At 32.8% G+C, this 17,484-nt stretch overlaps 2 protein-coding genes across 2 annotated transcripts in view; one reads left to right on the top strand and one right to left on the bottom strand.

Annotated features, from left to right (window-relative positions):
- Nucleotides 1-5,506, bottom strand: part of LOC118193829 (tRNA wybutosine-synthesizing protein 4-like) — a 73,670-nt gene extending 68,164 nt beyond the window's left edge. The window contains exons 1-3 of the mRNA XM_035364976.2: nt 5,366-5,506; nt 5,118-5,242; nt 4,896-4,977 (exon numbers count right to left, since the gene is read on the bottom strand). Coding sequence (XP_035220867.2) covers nt 4,896-4,977; nt 5,118-5,242; nt 5,366-5,371 — 213 coding nt within the window. The 5' untranslated portion in view covers nt 5,372-5,506. The remainder of the gene's footprint in view (nt 1-4,895; nt 4,978-5,117; nt 5,243-5,365) is intronic.
- A 200-nt stretch (nt 5,507-5,706) lies between these two features.
- hay (ATP-dependent DNA helicase hay) overlaps nt 5,707-17,484 on the top strand; it is a 74,988-nt gene continuing 63,210 nt past the window's right edge. Inside the window, exon 1 of the mRNA XM_085806706.1 lies at nt 5,707-5,892. Coding sequence (XP_085662832.1) covers nt 5,874-5,892 — 19 coding nt within the window. The 5' untranslated portion in view covers nt 5,707-5,873. The remainder of the gene's footprint in view (nt 5,893-17,484) is intronic.

The following is a 17,484-nucleotide window of genomic DNA, read 5'->3' as shown; positions in this document are numbered from 1 at the left end:
ACTTATGCTAGAAATTTTTGTACAACTCTGATAAATGCCCTAATTTCACCAAATGTGGCGATATTATTTTTGGTGCTGGTTTTTGGCACGATTGTATTTATGGGGATCGTAGTGTATTTTTGGAATTTCTGTGGGAGTCGGGACTTTTAAAACGGAGTTTGATGTGTCCGAAATGCGGAGCTGATATGAGAACTCTAACGAAAAATGGTGTTTCTGATAGACTTGTGTGGGTTGCAGTAAAATTGTTGCTAATAAAGTATGTGGGTGTCAGCGGAGTTTAAGGTTTGGATCTTGGTTTTCGTGTAGCAAGTTAACGTTGGAGGAAGTTTTTATTGTTACTTTTGAAATTTTGAATCGTAGGAAGGCATGTGGGTTGATCTTTACAAAATGGTAACTGGTAGTTTGGCGACATTTTGGAGGCGATAAAGGTTACTACCTGGGACTTTGGTAATAATGTGAGCAGTACTCAGTTCCGATTACGCATTATTTTGTGTGAGGGAAATGAGAGATCATGGGATATGTCATGTGATATTAATGGACGAATTACGGTTCTTTAATCGGAAAAGGGGGGAAATCGGGAAAAAATCTGGAAATTTTGTATTTGGCTTTATTGTGTGTTGTGTGAAACAGTGTTGTTTAATTTTTGGATCCCATGGCCGTAACTAACGTAAATTCGAAATGGGTATTTAGTGGTATTGAAAAGGGTAGTAATAAATGTTTGTTTAAGGTTCTGCAAGATAGAAATAAAGATGTTTTATTAAGTTATTTATTTTACCTGGTACCTTGCTGTGAAATATAAGTATGATTTTAAAGATCCTGAATTAGGAAGAAGAAAAGTTTATCGGACACGTAATCAAGATTCTGAAGAAGATTAGGTAAGTTAGTATTTTTAATTATTTGAGGATATTATTTTTATGCATTGTTCTAAATGTAAGGTGGAAAGGAATTTGGTATTATTGGGAAAATTGTTATTAGCAATGATTTAGTTTAAAGTAATTAGGATTGTAAGGTAATTTTTATTAATTTAATGTATGTGCTCATTTATATTTTAAGTAGTGTTTTTGAATTTAATTATATTTTAATGAAATGATAGTTATTTTGTGAATTTTATGTTTGTAGGAATTTGGTATACGTTTTAGTTGAAGTAAACATGCATGGAAATAATTTAAATATCTGACACTAAGTATTTGTAATGGTTGCGGTATGAATTCGTTGGTGACGTTTATAATATAATAGATGATTTAGAGGTAAAAGTTTTTGGATATTTTATTTATTTTATATGTGGAAATGTTCATATTTGGAAAGGGTAAATACTTTTTCGCGATCAGGTAATTTCACATATGTTCTTTTTACCGGGTTTAAAGATTGAGAAAATTGTCATGTATTTTCGTGAAATTTTTCTAATTTATGAGAAAAAAGCAGTGTACATGGATATAGTGAAGAGTGTGCGCAATGCCATTTTTGTGCAATTCTGGGATGTTTTTTTAAGTAAAAATAAGTCGACGTGTACATGGTTTAGTGATATTTTAATGAAATGATAGTTATTTTGTGAATTATATGTTTGTAGGAATTTGGTATACATTTAAGTTGAAGTAAACGTGCATGGAAATAATTTAAATATTTGATACTAAGTATTTGTAATGCTTGCAGTATGAATTCGTTGGTGACGTGTATTATGTAATAGATGATTTAGAGGTAAAAGTTTTTGGATATTTTATTTATTTTATATGTGGAAATGTTCATATTTGGAAAGGGTATATACTTTTTCACGATCAGGTAATTTCATATATGTTCTTTTTACCGGGTTTAAAGATTCAGAAAATTGTCATGTATTTTCGTGAAATTTTTCTAATTTATGAGAAAAAAGCAGTGTACATGGATATAGTGAAGAGTGTGCGCAATGCCATTTTTGTGCAATTCTGGGATGTTTTTTAAGTAAAAATAAGTCGACGTGTACATGGTTTACGTGTATGTGTTATTTTGAAAAACGCGCAAGGAGTTTGCTATTGTGCACTTTTTCCCAATTTTGCAGTGAATATTTGTCATGATTAAGCAGTTTTGTTAGATAAAATTTCTAGCATAAGTGTAATTCGGCTAGTAGATTGTTGGAAGAAGTGTTCAGTAGATAAAAAGAAACACAACATTTCTTTACTTCGTGAAGACAAAATGGCGGCAGGGAAAAAAAATAGAGGGTTGCTGTAGGAGAGTTGGTTGCCAAATTTTCGCAAAAAAATCGCTAAGTTACCATAATGTAAAGATCAACCGGCATGTGATATAGCAAAATTGTGGAAGTTTTCTTCACAGACGTTGTGTGACTGGCGAAATTTTATTAACGAATGTATTTTGGACTTTGTATGCTCTGTATCTGAGAAGATAGGGGGGAAAGATATTTCTGCTTTTAAAAGCAGCTTTCATAATGGTAAGTGCATTTTATTTTATTGTTTTTATTTTGTAGAATGTTATATTCATTGTTTTTGTATGAATTTTGGTTTTTATTGTTGTTTTTTGAATTGTCTGAAATTTATTTTAGTTTATTTTCTTGATTTGTTTTTAGTGTAGATTGTGCAATTCGTAGATGTTTTTTAAAGTTGAAACAGAACGCTGTGTACATAGTATTCTTTGAAATTTATTGTTATGTTAATTTATTAAAGCGAGGTGTGCATAGTTCGTAGATTCGTTCGTTGCCTACAGTGTGCCATTCGTAGATGTTTTTTTAAGTTAAAACATGTCGCTGTGTACATGGATTCTTGTCAAATATTTTTGGTTAGAAACTTTACATTTTTGCTATCTAAATTTTTTGTTTTTGTTTCGGATTTTTAGCTTAAATTGTGTGTTCAAAACGTAGTTTTTGCATGTGCGAAAACCGCGTTTTTGGAGACATTTTAGGCTTAAAGTTTGAAATGTAGACAAAAAATTTAGATAGTAATATGGCAGCGTAAATTTTCTTGCCAAAAATATTTGGCGAGAAATTTGGCGACTTGAGGGCGCATATCAGAGTAGTTCCAAAACTTTATGTAACAAAACTGCTTAATCATGACAAATATTAACTGCAAAATTGGGAAAAAGTGCACAATTGCAAACTCCTTGCGCGTTTTTCAGAATAGCACATACACATAAACCATTTACACGTCGACTAATTTTTACTTAAAAATACATCCCAGAATTGCACAAAAATGGCATTGCACACACTCTTAACTTTATCCATGTACACTGCTTTTTTGTCATAAATTAGAAAAATTTCACGAAAATGCATGAAAATTTTGTGAATCTTTAAATCTGGTAAAAGAACATATACGAAATTACCTGATCGCGAAAAAGTATATACCCTTTCCAAGGATGAACATTTCCACGTATAAAATAAATAAAATATTCAAAAACTTTTACCTCTAAATTATCTATTATATTATAAACGTCACCAACGGATTTATACCGCAAACATTAAAAATGGTTACAAATACTTAGTGTCAAATATTTAAATTATTTCCATGCACGTTTACTTCAATTGAAACGTATACCAAATTGCTACAAACATAAAATTCACAAAATAACTATCGTTTAATTAAAATATAACTAAACCATGTACACGTCGACTTATTTTTACTTAAAAAAACATCAAAGAATTGCACAAAAATGGCATTGCGCACACTCTTCACTATATCCATGTCCACTGCTTTTTTCTCATAAATTAGAAAAATTTCACGAAAATGCATGAAAATACTCAACGTATACTACTCAAACGTATTCCAAAATACTACAAACCTATAACTCACAAAATTATGATCATTAATTTAAAATATAATTAAATTAAAAAACACTACTTAAAATATAAATAAGCACATACATTAAATTAATAAAAATTAGATTACAATCCTAATTACTTTAAACTAAATCATTGCTAGTAACAATTTTCCAATAATACCATATTAATTTATTTACTCCTTACATTTAGAACAATGCATAAAAATAATATCCTCAAATGATTAAAAATACTAACTTACCTAATCTTCTTCAGAATCTTCATTACGTGGCACGCACACTTCCCTACAGAAAGAGTTCCAATCGGCTGCAGTACTACTGCTAATTTCTAAATCCGAAATCTAGTAGTCAACTGGCAGTCTATTCACCCAGTAATAAGAAATTAATAAAATTTCACCCATACGCAAACTACTTTCAGCAAACCACGTACCCTTCCTTACACTCCGTTTCACAAAATGTCCATTTTCACCAGATTTCTTGCACCACCATTCAAACTTATCTGTAATATCCTTCCTTTCACACAATCTCATTTCATTCCCACATTTTGGACATTCATACTTATCTGCAATTAAACCTACACTCATACACCATTCGACCAATTCTTTTGAATTATCAGATAAACGCATTAAAAATTTACAGTTCACTTTAGATAGCGCCATGCAATCCAAAAATTAATCAACACTATTTCACAGAACACACAATGAAGCTTAATACAAAATAATATAGTACTACAGATATTTTTCCAAATTTTTACCCACTTTTCCGATTAAAGAACTGTAATTCGTCCATTAATGTCACATGACATATCTCATGATCTCACATTTCCCTCACACAAAATAATGCGTAATCGGATCTGAGTACTTCTCACATTATTACCAAAGTCCTAGGTAGTAACCTTTATCGCCTCCAAAATGTCGCCAAACTACCTGTTACCATATTCAAAAGATCAGCCCAAATTACCAGTGTTTAAGTCCTTTTATCTTGCCTAATGGTGGGCCAAAATTTCACATAAATTTGGCTTGATTTCATTTGGTTGAATTTTTTTAAGCTTTTATAGTCTGTAAAATTATATTAACAGTGAATGTTAAAACAATTGCAGGTCTATAAAGAAAGTAGAGCAAACATAATAAAATAACAACCTGTGTATTTTTGTAAGAAGCAGCAACTGTAAACCAGGACTGAAAAGCTTCATCTATAGCTTTAAATCGAATGTAGTAGCCTCTAAATAAATACAGAATTATAATTAATAATTTGAATGCATCTAAAAATTTAAATCCAAAAAGAAAGAAATAGACGTAAAAAAAAAATTGCTTCTTAATTATTAGGAATTCTAAACCTAATAATAAACAATAGAATTATACCTGTTGATGATAGGAGACCGATTTTGACTTCTTGCAACAAAAAAATTAAGAAATTCATCTACAAAATAGCCCTTGTTTGCAGATGACAGCTTGCTTACGATGCTACTATCATTCGTATTTTGAACCTATATAACATTAAAATGATTAATTAGTGTCATATGACATCAACTAAAATCAAATGAGGAATTAAATTTTTAATTTCTTTTACTGCTGAGAAGCAAATAAATTACAAAAATAATTAGTTTCACCTGCATATTTTACCGACCGATTTCACATGAATCGCTAACAGACGAAATTTTGTTTATATGATGCCATTTTCAGTTTACTTAATACCTCAAACTGTCAGAAATAAATTTTCTATATTTAAAAGTTTGTAGAAAACACTTTATTCGGATGAAATAAATGTATTATTATTTATATTACATGTAATATTGCTTAATTAATCTCTTCTATCGTATGATTATTTTGTTTCCAGATGCAAAATGCGCCAAACTAAAGTTTTTATGATTCGAAAAATTTCAACATCTTTACCCAATGCTTGCTTTTCTTCTTATTTAAATTAATGCTAAATATAAATTTCACTTTATATTATTATACATCAACCGTAGAATCATAACAAAAATTCGCCTGCGGGCTAAAAGATTTTTTCTTTAGCTTTTCTATAAGGTCTCGTTCAGTGTTTTTTAATCACGGAGTATAAAGTGTGTACTCCGTCTTTGTGATGCTAATTTGTTGGTAAATAATTAAAACAATAGAATGGGTCGGAATAGTAAAGGTTAGATTTTACTCTAGTATATATGATTCAATGTTTGTGAATTCTTATGACTGTCATTTTTTAAAATTGTAACATTTTAAGGCTGATGTGTTATTGAAATATTATTTTTATTCTGCTCATCCTTTATGTCATATAGCCAGTTATTTAGCCGGTTCAGTGGAACGGCTACCTAGTATGTCAAACCGATTATTAAAATTAAACTAGCATTTTTGTAGGCAATCTGTTACAATCAAATTTAATAATACCAATATTTACACTGTATAGAAAAACATTTCCAGTAAAATGTTCTTTAGAAATATATTTTCCTTCTTCGTATTTTTTTTTTTTTTTTTTAGATAGATAAGCCTCGATTGCTTTGCAATTAACTGGTACCTGCAGAAACAGCAGATCGTATTTTGGTATTGGTAATATTCCGTTTTGAGGACCGTAAAAACTTTAAGCGGCAAATCTATAAAATGCACCCATTTAGCAGCACGCCAAATCTAACGTACGCCTCACAATAGGCAATAATTTTATTGTTCAAATTATTCTTTTTCTAAAATGGGCCCCACCAGCGGCCGAGTGGTAAAGTCGCTGAACACTGGTAGTTCGGTCTGAGGTTCGAATCCTGCGAACGGGCTGGCTGCATAGGCATTTTCGTGGTTTTCCCCATGTGTAATGTGTATACTAGCCAGTTTCCCTTACAAAGTTTTCCATGAAGGTTTTCCATGATTGTACGTCGCAAATGATCAAAACATTGTACAACAAAAAATTTCGGCAGATGGCCTTCGGCAGATGGCCCTAGTGTGCTTTGCCATAATTAAATAAACCAAACCTTTTTTAAAATAGTGCTTATTGAATCAAAAATTATTTCTGAAGCTTCACCCGGCAGCCGCCCAGACGGTATGGTGGTTAGGGGAGCCTGATTGCGATGCCGAAAGGCCTGGATTCTAATCCCAGAGAAGGCATGGTTGTAACTGTCCGCCCCTTCATAGAAAAGGTGATGGTGGCCCACCTATTAGATGTCTCTATAAGAGACCACCATATCTGGCCTTAGTATAGATTAGTGGACTCTGTTACAAAACTGTAACTGTTCACAATCTGCCATTGGAAAAAAATAATGAGCAATGAAACAAAATCTAATATTCTAATTTTAATTCCTGTTTCTGGATCAAAAAGTCAAACAATTGTGGGAAATAATTTTAAATCTTCGTGGTTGGAAGCATCATAATATATGGACATAAATGTGCATTTAAATCTAATTCTTTCTGCAATTGTCAAAACGAATGTGGTGAAAGAACATTACAAATAATTGCTTGAGTTTTTATCCTTGCACATGCAAATTTTTTGTTGTACAATGTTTTGATCATTTGCGACGTACAATCAATTGATCTGAAACTTTGATTGTGGTTTATGGTGTGGAAAGCAAATAGCCCTTCAGCTAATGCTAGCTGTTCCTCCGTTAACAATATATATTCCTTCACGAGATGTAACAACAGTGATCAAACAACCGAGTAAATCTAATTCGTTACATTGCCTAATTTAGTTTACCCTGCATGCATTTTATGTGTTTTTTTATTTCTTTATATTCACTATAATAATAAATAATAGGTAATATATTTTTACAGAACATTTAAAATAAGAAGTGCAGATGTTTTCTAAAAAGTGGGACATTTTTAAAAATCTGCGGGACAGTCCTCCAAAAAGCGGGACTGTCCCGCCAAAACCAGGATGTGTGATCACTTTACTTTAGTGATAATTCGGTAGCAAAATAGTGATGCAGAAATCCATTCAGTTATGTTTAACCTTTTTTTATATGAATTAATTATTGGAATATTTTAGAAATTGAGAGTATTATTAATAACCATTAAGCAAAAAAAGCATGTGTTTAGGGCATCAGGGAAAATTTGTACCACAAAAAAGGTCATTAGAAACTGAGGGAAAGGGAGTACCAAAAAAATATTCCTGATTGCCAGTTTTCTCATAGAAGATATGCTACAGCTAAACCAAAACTGAAATATAAGGAATGGGGATGGCATTAATGTTATGGGGGCACAGTCTTTTAAGGTCTTAGGACCTCTAGCTGTCTTAAACCAGACCTGTTGTTATGTAAAAAATATAAAGCTTTTTTATTCGAGTTTAAAATTTCTGTTACTTGATATTAAGTTATGTAAAATTAGTAATACAACAACCTTGAGTTTCACATATCTTTATGTCAAGATCTCAATCAATTTTAAGAGCAAGCAGGTATAGGTCCCTCTTCGTCAGGAGCAAAGAAATTTGCATCCTGCTTGCTTTCAAAATCAATTGAGATCTTGACATAAATCTGCGCTAAACTCAAGGCTGTCATGATACTAATTTTATGTTTCTTTTGGCGTGTTTCTCTTCTGTTTTAAGTTATGCGATGATACAAAATCAAATGTTTTTCAGACTTTCATTTTCAACACATAACAAATGCCTAAATTTTTGTGGACATTTTCTGTATTATAGCATATATGTATTTTTGGTTAAAATAACATGCCAAACAAATATTAATTTAGAAGTCAAAAAACAAAAATCAGCATTATATTTGCAAATTTTCATAGGTATAATTTTGATAGTTTGGTAAAAGTTTCGATGATCTTGTGAAAATTTGCAAATGTAATGCTGATTTTTGTTGTTTAACTTCTAAAGTACCTGTACCTGTATATTCTGTTCATTGGGTTTAACTGTGTCTGTTAAGAAGACAGAAATTACAGAAGTTATTACAGAAAAAAATTACTTAAGCAAATACATGTTGAGTAAGCAGCAGATTATCATGAGGTGTTTGTAAGGTATATTTTAATTTTAAATTCCTTTCCTATCGATTATTATTTCCACTTACAACTTCCTACCAAAATGAGTGTTTAGAATCATGTTGAATGCAAATGACTTACAAGTACTATTTAAGGAAGGTTCGACTTACTTCACGAGAGAGAGCTAGGAATCCTGTGTAGCCCGTGTTTGCCTTTTGGCTAAATCTCTCTTGAAGCTGTTACGCTTGGCCGTATATTACATACCTTTTGATCTTTGCTGGCTCGTTTAAATTCAAGGCCAACTATATTAGATACTTGTGTTAGCTTCGGCTAAGTCTCTTAGTTAGTTATAGTTCTTATTTCTTATTTTGAGTTCAAGCCCAAGAAAAGGGCCAACTGTTCATCTTATTTGAATGAAATGGAAGATAGTTAACCCTTCTTGAGTCTACGTCTTAAGTGAACGCAGTGATAAGTCACTTATCAATTCACTAGGTTATTCAATATTCATTTAGTAAAATAAAAGTGAGGAATCCTACAAGTTGTTAACAAATATTAATCTTGAAACTCTCAAAATAATGACAGTTTTGTGTTATTTAAAATTAGGCGAAAAAGCAATTTTATCTGTAGGTTTTGAACAAAATTCTATTAATTTCGAGCGCAGTCAGGCGTGAATGCTTCTTTTTTAGAAACAAAAATCATTTTGTAAAACGGGGCAGGAATCTGTTTTTGATTGCCTTTGAATCAGATAAGAGTTGTTCAAAATTTACATCAAAATGAGCTAGCTCGCTTTATCACCTAATTTTGAATTCTACATCAGCATGTTTCTCTTCCATTTGAGTTTAGAGTTAATTGAAATTTAATATGAAAGTAAATTTCTGGATCTAAATAGATATTAAATGATATTACTTTACAACCTCACTTACCCAAACTAATTAAAACTGGAATGTTTCAGATAATCCAGAGTTTTTTTAAAGGCATTATAAATGATAATTGGTACGTTAACTATTTATTTATATGGAACTACTCTGATATGTGCCCTCAAGTTGCCAAATTTCTCGCTAAACATGTCTACATTTTAAACTTTAAGCCTAAAATGTTTCCAAAAATGTGATTTTCGCACATGCAAAAACTGCGTCTTGAACACACAATTTAAGCTAAAAATCCGAAACAAAAACAAAAAATTTAGATAGCAAAAATGTGAAGTTTCTAACCAAAAATATTTCACAAAAATCCATGTACACAGCGATATATTTTAACTTAAAAAAATCTACAAATGGCAGAATCTAGGCAGCGAACGAATCTACGAACTACGCACACCTCGCTTTGATAAATTAACATAACAACAATAAATTTCCAAGAATGCAATGTACACAGCATCTTGTTTAAACTTAAAAAAACATCTACGAATTGCACAATTTAGGCAACGAACGACTGTACGAACTATGCACACCTCGCTTTAATAAATTAACATAACAATAAATTTCAAAGAATACCATGTACACAGCATTCTTTTTCAACTTAAAAAAACATCTACGAATTGCACAATCTAGACACTATACACTAATCAACAAAATAAACTAAAATGCAGTCAAAAGGCTTTAATCCGGACCTCAAAGCAACAAATTTTCTGCGCATGCGTAAACTCATTATGCATTTACACAAGCACATAAAACCTTTATTCAGGCGCATATGCATTTATGCATGTACATAATACGTTTACGCATGCGCGTTTAATGTATAACGGACGGTATAAGCTAAGCTAAAATTATCTATTTCAGTTAATGTTGCAGATTGCATTGTTCCTTAATCTTCTAATTGGATCCGGCTTATTATTTTTTGCAGACTGTTAGAGCAATTTTATAAAAGTAAGCTTGAACTTTCGATTATGTCAAAAAGAATTTACGATTCTGGAGCTGCCAAAGGATCTACAATGCGAAAGCATGTTTTGATGTCTATCAAACAAAAAGTGGAATTGGTGAAAAAAATGGGTAAAGGCATATCCTTTTTCGTAGGAATCTCTTTTCGTAGATTTGTTCACTGCCTAGATTCTGCCATTTGTAGATTTTTTTAAGTTAAAATATATCGCTGTGTACATGGATTCTTGTGAAATATTTTTGGTTAGAAACTTCACATTTTTGCTATCTAAATTTTTTGTTTTTGTTTTGGATTTTTAGCTTAAATTGTGTGTTTGTTTCTCTAACCATTCCGAAATCTGTTTATCAATTTCACGCTGCTCTGCGGGGGAGGGGACATCGCTGCGTGCAATGAACTGGAAGTTGATCTGCCAGCACTATCCTTATCTTCCGGGCAGAAGTTTTTATTTTATTCGGCTTATAATTCCTTACTAAATGTAGTCTTTCATCTCGATGTACTCCGTCTTTGATATAATTTAAATCAAATACCTCGTCATTATAAATATCACGAATATACATCAAATAGTTTTCTGGTTGCAATTTTGTAATTTCGACTATGCGTAATGTATGCTTTACGCATGCGCGTGTTGAAAGAAATGTTTAATAATGTAAACTGTTGCTTAACAAGTAAATCATAGGTTCGAAAATCTGAGCCGACACTTTTTAAAAACACCAACATTTATTTTCACGACATTTCTAATTCTACAAAATCTTAAGTGCAACTAACTATCAAACAGAAAAGTAGACGTAGACGTAATGATGCATCATCTGGGCACGTGATCCTCGTGACAGACGAATTCTTTAGGGTTGCCACAGAAAGGCAGTGTGTCACCACAATTCTCCCACCTTTTGAGTGGATGGCTATACACTCAAAACATAAAACTTACAAATATAAATGATGGTTATATAACAAAGAAAATTACTTAATACTTAAATCATATTACTTGAGAACAAAATTAATACTGAGGAATAATACAACAATAATAGCACAAAAATTAATCATAATAACTCAAAGACATAAATTACATTATTCGTGATTTTACAACTCTACCACTACTGGTGGTGAAAGGAACTTGCTCATTTTGAGTATTATCTATTATATTATCCAGTTCCAATCTAAACAATCTCTGTATTGGTCTCAAGAACTCTGAATTATTACTTTTTACAAGAGCAACTCTTATGTTGCCATCTCGACCAGGGATCACTCGAATAACGCGTGCTAAATTCCAATATGCACGGTTTTTATTTTGATCCTCCAGCAAGACAATTTCTCCTACAGAGAGAAGTTTATTTTTGTAATTTCTGGTAGACTGCTGTCTTAACTGCCCTAGATACTCAGAGCGAAATCTCACTCTTAACAATTCTCTCATTCTCTGGAGATACTTCGCTCTTCTACTCAATTTTTCTTTGTCCACATTGTCAATATCAGGTACACCCGACTGTGGAGTTTCATGCAGAAATTTTTCTGGGGTTAAAGGCAAGGGATCTTCGATATCGTCAGACACGTACGTAAGTGGTCTTGAGTTGACAATTCTTTCACAATCACACAAGACAGTGAGTAACTCTTCATAACCAAGAGAAGTACGACCTAAAATTTTTCTTAATATTTGTTTTACAATTTGTATTAAACGCTCCCACCATCCACCCCACCAAGCGGCGGATGGAGGATTAAATTTCCATTGTATTCTCTTTTCAGCAGCCTTAGAGCAGAGGCTGTCCCAGTCAATGGTTTGCAGAACTCTCTCTGCACCCACAAAATTTTCTCCATTATCGGAATATATGGTGGTAGGGCGTCCACGGCGTGCGATAAAACGCCTTAAAGCTTGGAAAAATGATTCAGTTGTTAATGAGGTAACCAGTTCCATATGGATAGCACGATAAACCGCACAGGTGAAGAGCACAATATACGATTTTCGTCCATCCTTTAAATGCAAGGGTCCTGCAAGATCACATCCTACGATTTCAAAAATGGCTGAATCACGAACCCTATCATTTGGTAAAACGCCTGGGACTGTCTCACCTCTTTTAGCCTTAAATCTCTGACATGTTACACATTTTCTTATACAGTTCCTTATAGTTTTACGTGATTTTAAGATCCAGTATCTTTCTCTTAAATGCGACATTAATAATGTAGTACCTGCATGCAACAAATCTTTGTGTGAACTTAATATCAATAATTTGACTACTGGATGCTCAGAAGGTAATATGATGGGGAACTTAAAGCTGCTAGAGTCGTTACGATAAGCAACATTAGACTTAGCTCTTATTAGACCCTGGCTATCGACAAATGGTCTGAGTCGTCTTAGCTTATCATCTGTTTCACCATTAAACGACTCTTTTTGTATTAATAACACTAAAGCTATTTCTCCCCTTTCTATTTCAGATACAGTCAAATCCTTAGAATGGTTGTTATTATTATTCTTACGTACATTATTATAAAATCTGAATATCCATGATAACATTCTTACAATTTTCTTAAATGATGAGAAATACTTATAGTACCATCCAATACAATTATCACTCTTTGCCAACGTAACAATAACTGTCTTACGTATTTCTGAATTAACCAAATCCTCATCTGGTTCATCATTAGATTTAGGCCAATTTGCCTCATCTTCCTGTAACCAATCAGGTCCCTCCCACCATTTTCGTTCTATTACTTGATCTGCATAACAACCTCTAGAAAGTAGGTCAGCAGGATTGAGACTACCAGGGACATGTCGCCATACAGTGGGGGAGGTCAACGACCTGATTTCCTGTACACGATTAAAAACGAATGCTCCCCAACGTTGATTTCGCCGTATCCAACTTAAAGCCGTCGAGGAGTCAGTCCAACAATGAATACGAACTTCATGTAGGCCAATATCATTAATAACTGAAGACAATAACCTAGAACCAATATTACAAGCAAGAAGTTCTAATCGAGGAATAGTAATAGGTTTTAAAGGAGCTACTCTCGATCTTGCGTGTATCAAACTAACCTTCACCTTTTTGCCAGTCTGTACTCTTAAAAAGACGCATGCACTATACGCACTTTTACTACTGTCACAAAAGAGATGTATACTCACAGCTTCATTAATAGATTTGAGACCTACCCATCTAGGTATTTGGATACTGGATAGCAAGTACAACTTTTTAAGCCAAAACCTAAACTTTTTGGTTAATTCATCGGGAAGAACATCGTCCCATTTAAGCCTTAAATTCCAAGTTTCCTGTAAAATTAGTTTTGGAATCAACATTACAGGAGCCGTATACCCTATAACGTCAAACACCTGATGAGCTACTGCTAAAACTAGTCTTTTAGTAACTGGGTCATCCAATTTTATATCTTGACTTATTTTGCAAGATAAGGTATCTGTAACTGTATGCCATACAAGGCCCAAAACAGACACATCTCCTTCCGTGGAGGAATCTTCCTCTGGCGCAACACTTCTTATATTGGATTTCCAGAATCTTAAATTAAAATGACCCAAAGCCATAATTATTTGTGATTCATTTACAAACTTTCTCATTTCTATTTCTGAATCCATACTAGCCACACAGTTATCTACGTAAAAGGATGTTTTCAAAATCTCCGCTGTATGACTTAAGCTTTCGGGAACTACACTCAAATGATATTGTATTGTAGCGGCCAATAAATACGGACTACACGTAATACCAAAAACTACCCTTCCATGCCGATACAGTTCAACTTGTTCTTGATTATTCCTACTGAACCACATAAATCTCAAAAAGTCTCGATCTTTTTCCCTTATAGATATTTGCAAGAAAGCTTTTTCTATATCTGAAGTGACACCAACGTAATTCTTGCGAAACCGATTAAGAATCGAAGGTATAATTTCTATTAAATTTGGTCCAGTAGATAAACAATCATTCAATGATGGGTAACCAGGCGAATGAGAACTTGCATTAAACACCGGTCTTATACTTGTGCTACTATTTTCTTTAACAACTGCTCTATGAGGTAAATAATGTACACCCTTATATTTATTCTTATCCGGTACTTTTTCAATTATCCCGAGTGCTAACCAGTTCTGGAAAACGTCTCCGTAAGCTTCAAAATTTCCCATAGTCATTAATTTTCTTTTAGTACTTGCAAGACATTTTTCTGCTATCACTTTGTTTTCAGGTAAAAGCGAGCTATCCAACACCCAAGGTAATGCTACTTCGTACCTTCCCTCTGAATTTACCGTAAGAGTCTCTTCAAAATATTTTTGCGTATCCTCCTGTAACTGAGTTTTGGTTTTACTTACGGAAGGTTCACCAATACCCAAAACATCTAACTTCCAGAGATCACTTATACATTGACCCTTCACTAACAGAGAAGAAATTAGGAGGGATGCAGTATTTATCGTAGTTGGCTCAGTGCCAGTAAATTTACCCATAACAGTCCAGCCTAATTGCGTATGCACCGCGCTGACACCGCACGTAAGGGGAACAATTTTTCCAGTTAGCAACTTACCAGCAAAATCCGCACCAATTAGTAATTTTATCTCTTTATCTACCTTATATGTACCATTTTCTAAATCACTTAATTTGATACCATGTGACTTAAGTTCGCGTAACCACAAACCAGATGGGAGTTGCTTAATTTTAGAACAAATTTTGTTTTGACCAAGTACCTCTAATTTACACTTATATTTACTATATATATTGCTTACTTCAATAACATAGTTTTTATATACATTTTCTGAAGTCTCAACTCCACCAAAAAGAAATTGCTTAATTTTTGATTCACCAATACACTTACAATTTAACCTTTGAGCAACATCATTACATAAATATGATTTCATAGAACCACTATCATAAATTGCTCGTACAAACATTTCTTTAGAACCATTCTGAATTTTTACAATTAAAGTTTGAAGATATACATCTGATACCTTAACATAGTTATTAAGAATGCCTGTTTTGTTTTCTTCATTCCCTAACTTTGTGACACTTTTTGTTTTGTTAGAAGGCAAATCAGGGCACATAATCACAAAATGTCGATTTTTACATAAGGTACACCTATGTTTAGCTATGCACTGATTTGCTCTATGGTTTTTCTTAAGGCACACAAAACAAACATTCTTTTTCTTAATAATATCTTTCTTACATTCTAAACTCATTAAAGATGCATCTTTACAACTTTCAGACAAATGGGATTTTTCACAAAAAATACAAGTATCAGACTTTTTATACTTTTGAAAATTATCATTACACTTACTACTATTTGCATTAATTAGTTCACATGCAGTTGGAACAACAGGTTTTATGTCAAAAAACTTATTTTTCTTATTACTTACTTTATCAGAACCCAAAACATCACGGGTAAGTTTAACTCTAAATTCAGTTTCTACTTCCCTTTTTAGAAAATCAATTAATGACTCTAAATCACTCTTACCTGTTGTTTCGGGAGACATACCTCGTTGTCTTTCCCAAATTTGTATTAAATCAGCAGGAAGTGCTGATTCCACTAAAGGAAATAAAACAACTGCAAATTTATCTTTAGTTAAACCGAGTGATTCCAATGCGCGTAGTTGAGTTTGCAACTTGTCATAAAGAGTTAATAAGTCTATCTTTTGTTTGTCATTGATTACCAGTTTTAATAGCTCTCTAACATAAATTTGAATTAAAACATTTTCGTTTCCAAATCGTTCTTTGAGATACTCCACGGCTTTTTCGTAATTTTCTTCCGTAGCAGGAAAACTCTCCACTATTGCTCTAGGCGCAGTCTCAGGTTTCGTAGATTGTAGTAGATAATGAAACTTGTCTCTCTTGTCGATGCGAGTATCTTCATGTATTTTACTAAACCTTGTCCAAAACGTCAACCACTTTCGGGAGTCTCCATCGAACTTCACCAGTTCGATCTCCGGCAATTTCTGTTTTGCGGCTGTAACTATTCCTGATGAAGAACCGCTATTCGTTGACCCAGTAGAAGGCTGTGAACACTTATCCTTTTTCTTGTTGGCTTTTACTTTCAACGTAGATAATTTATCGTAATATTCTTGAGCTGCACTAAATTCTCTTTCGTATTCTTCTTCAGTACAGCCTTTTTTCTGTAGAAGTTCCAAAAAAGAGTCATCCGTATTTCGTAAAGTTTTATACTTCTCTGAAATTTGATCTAAATAAATTTCTAAATCGTCCAAATCCGGAGAATCTGATCGTATCAGTTCATCTAACTTATTAGCTGTTTTCGTAAATACACTCCTAATTGCTTTCCGCTTCTGTTTTAGTGTTTCTAAATCATCCATGTTTGCACCTAGGAACTTCTCTTATTTTCGTAAATTATCAAGTGTCGAAATCGATAATGTCACCCTGTGACATTCATCCTGGCAGGCTCGCCAAATTTGTTGCTTAACAAGTAAATCATAGGTTCGAAAATCTGAGCCGACACTTTTTAAAAACACCAACATTTATTTTCACGACATTTCTAATTCTACAAAATCTTAAGTGCAACTAACTATCAAACAGAAAAGTAGACGTAGACGTAATGATGCATCATCTGGGCACGTGATCCTCGTGACAGACGAATTCTTTAGGGTTGCCACAGAAAGGCAGTGTGTCGCCACATAAACAAATAAATATTAAGCTTTTTTTTTTTTTTTTTTTTGTAAATTTTGATACCCTTTTAGATCATAATTGCTCTTTATTTCATAAATTATGGTTTCATATTTTTAATTTTATAATTTCTGCATGCCATCCTACCAGATTTAAACTGATGATCTATTATCCGGAAAAACCGATAATCCGGACTCGTCGAGGTACCGACGAGTCCGGATTAAAAACTTTTGACTGTAACTAAAATAAATTTCAAACAATTAAAAAAAACAACAATAACGACAGAATTTCATTCTAAAAAAACAATGAACATAACATTATACAAGATAAGAACAAAATAAAATGCACTTGCCATGAATTAATGCTTTTTCGAACAGCAGAAA

Source organism: Stegodyphus dumicola, chromosome 12 (assembly GCF_044657685.1).
Source record: "Stegodyphus dumicola isolate Sdum_Otavi_A_Nest chromosome 12, ASM4465768v1".
Classification (NCBI taxonomy): domain Eukaryota; kingdom Metazoa; phylum Arthropoda; class Arachnida; order Araneae; family Eresidae; genus Stegodyphus; species Stegodyphus dumicola.
Note: the sequence above shows the minus strand (reverse complement) of the source record. Positions and strands in the feature narration are given on the sequence as shown.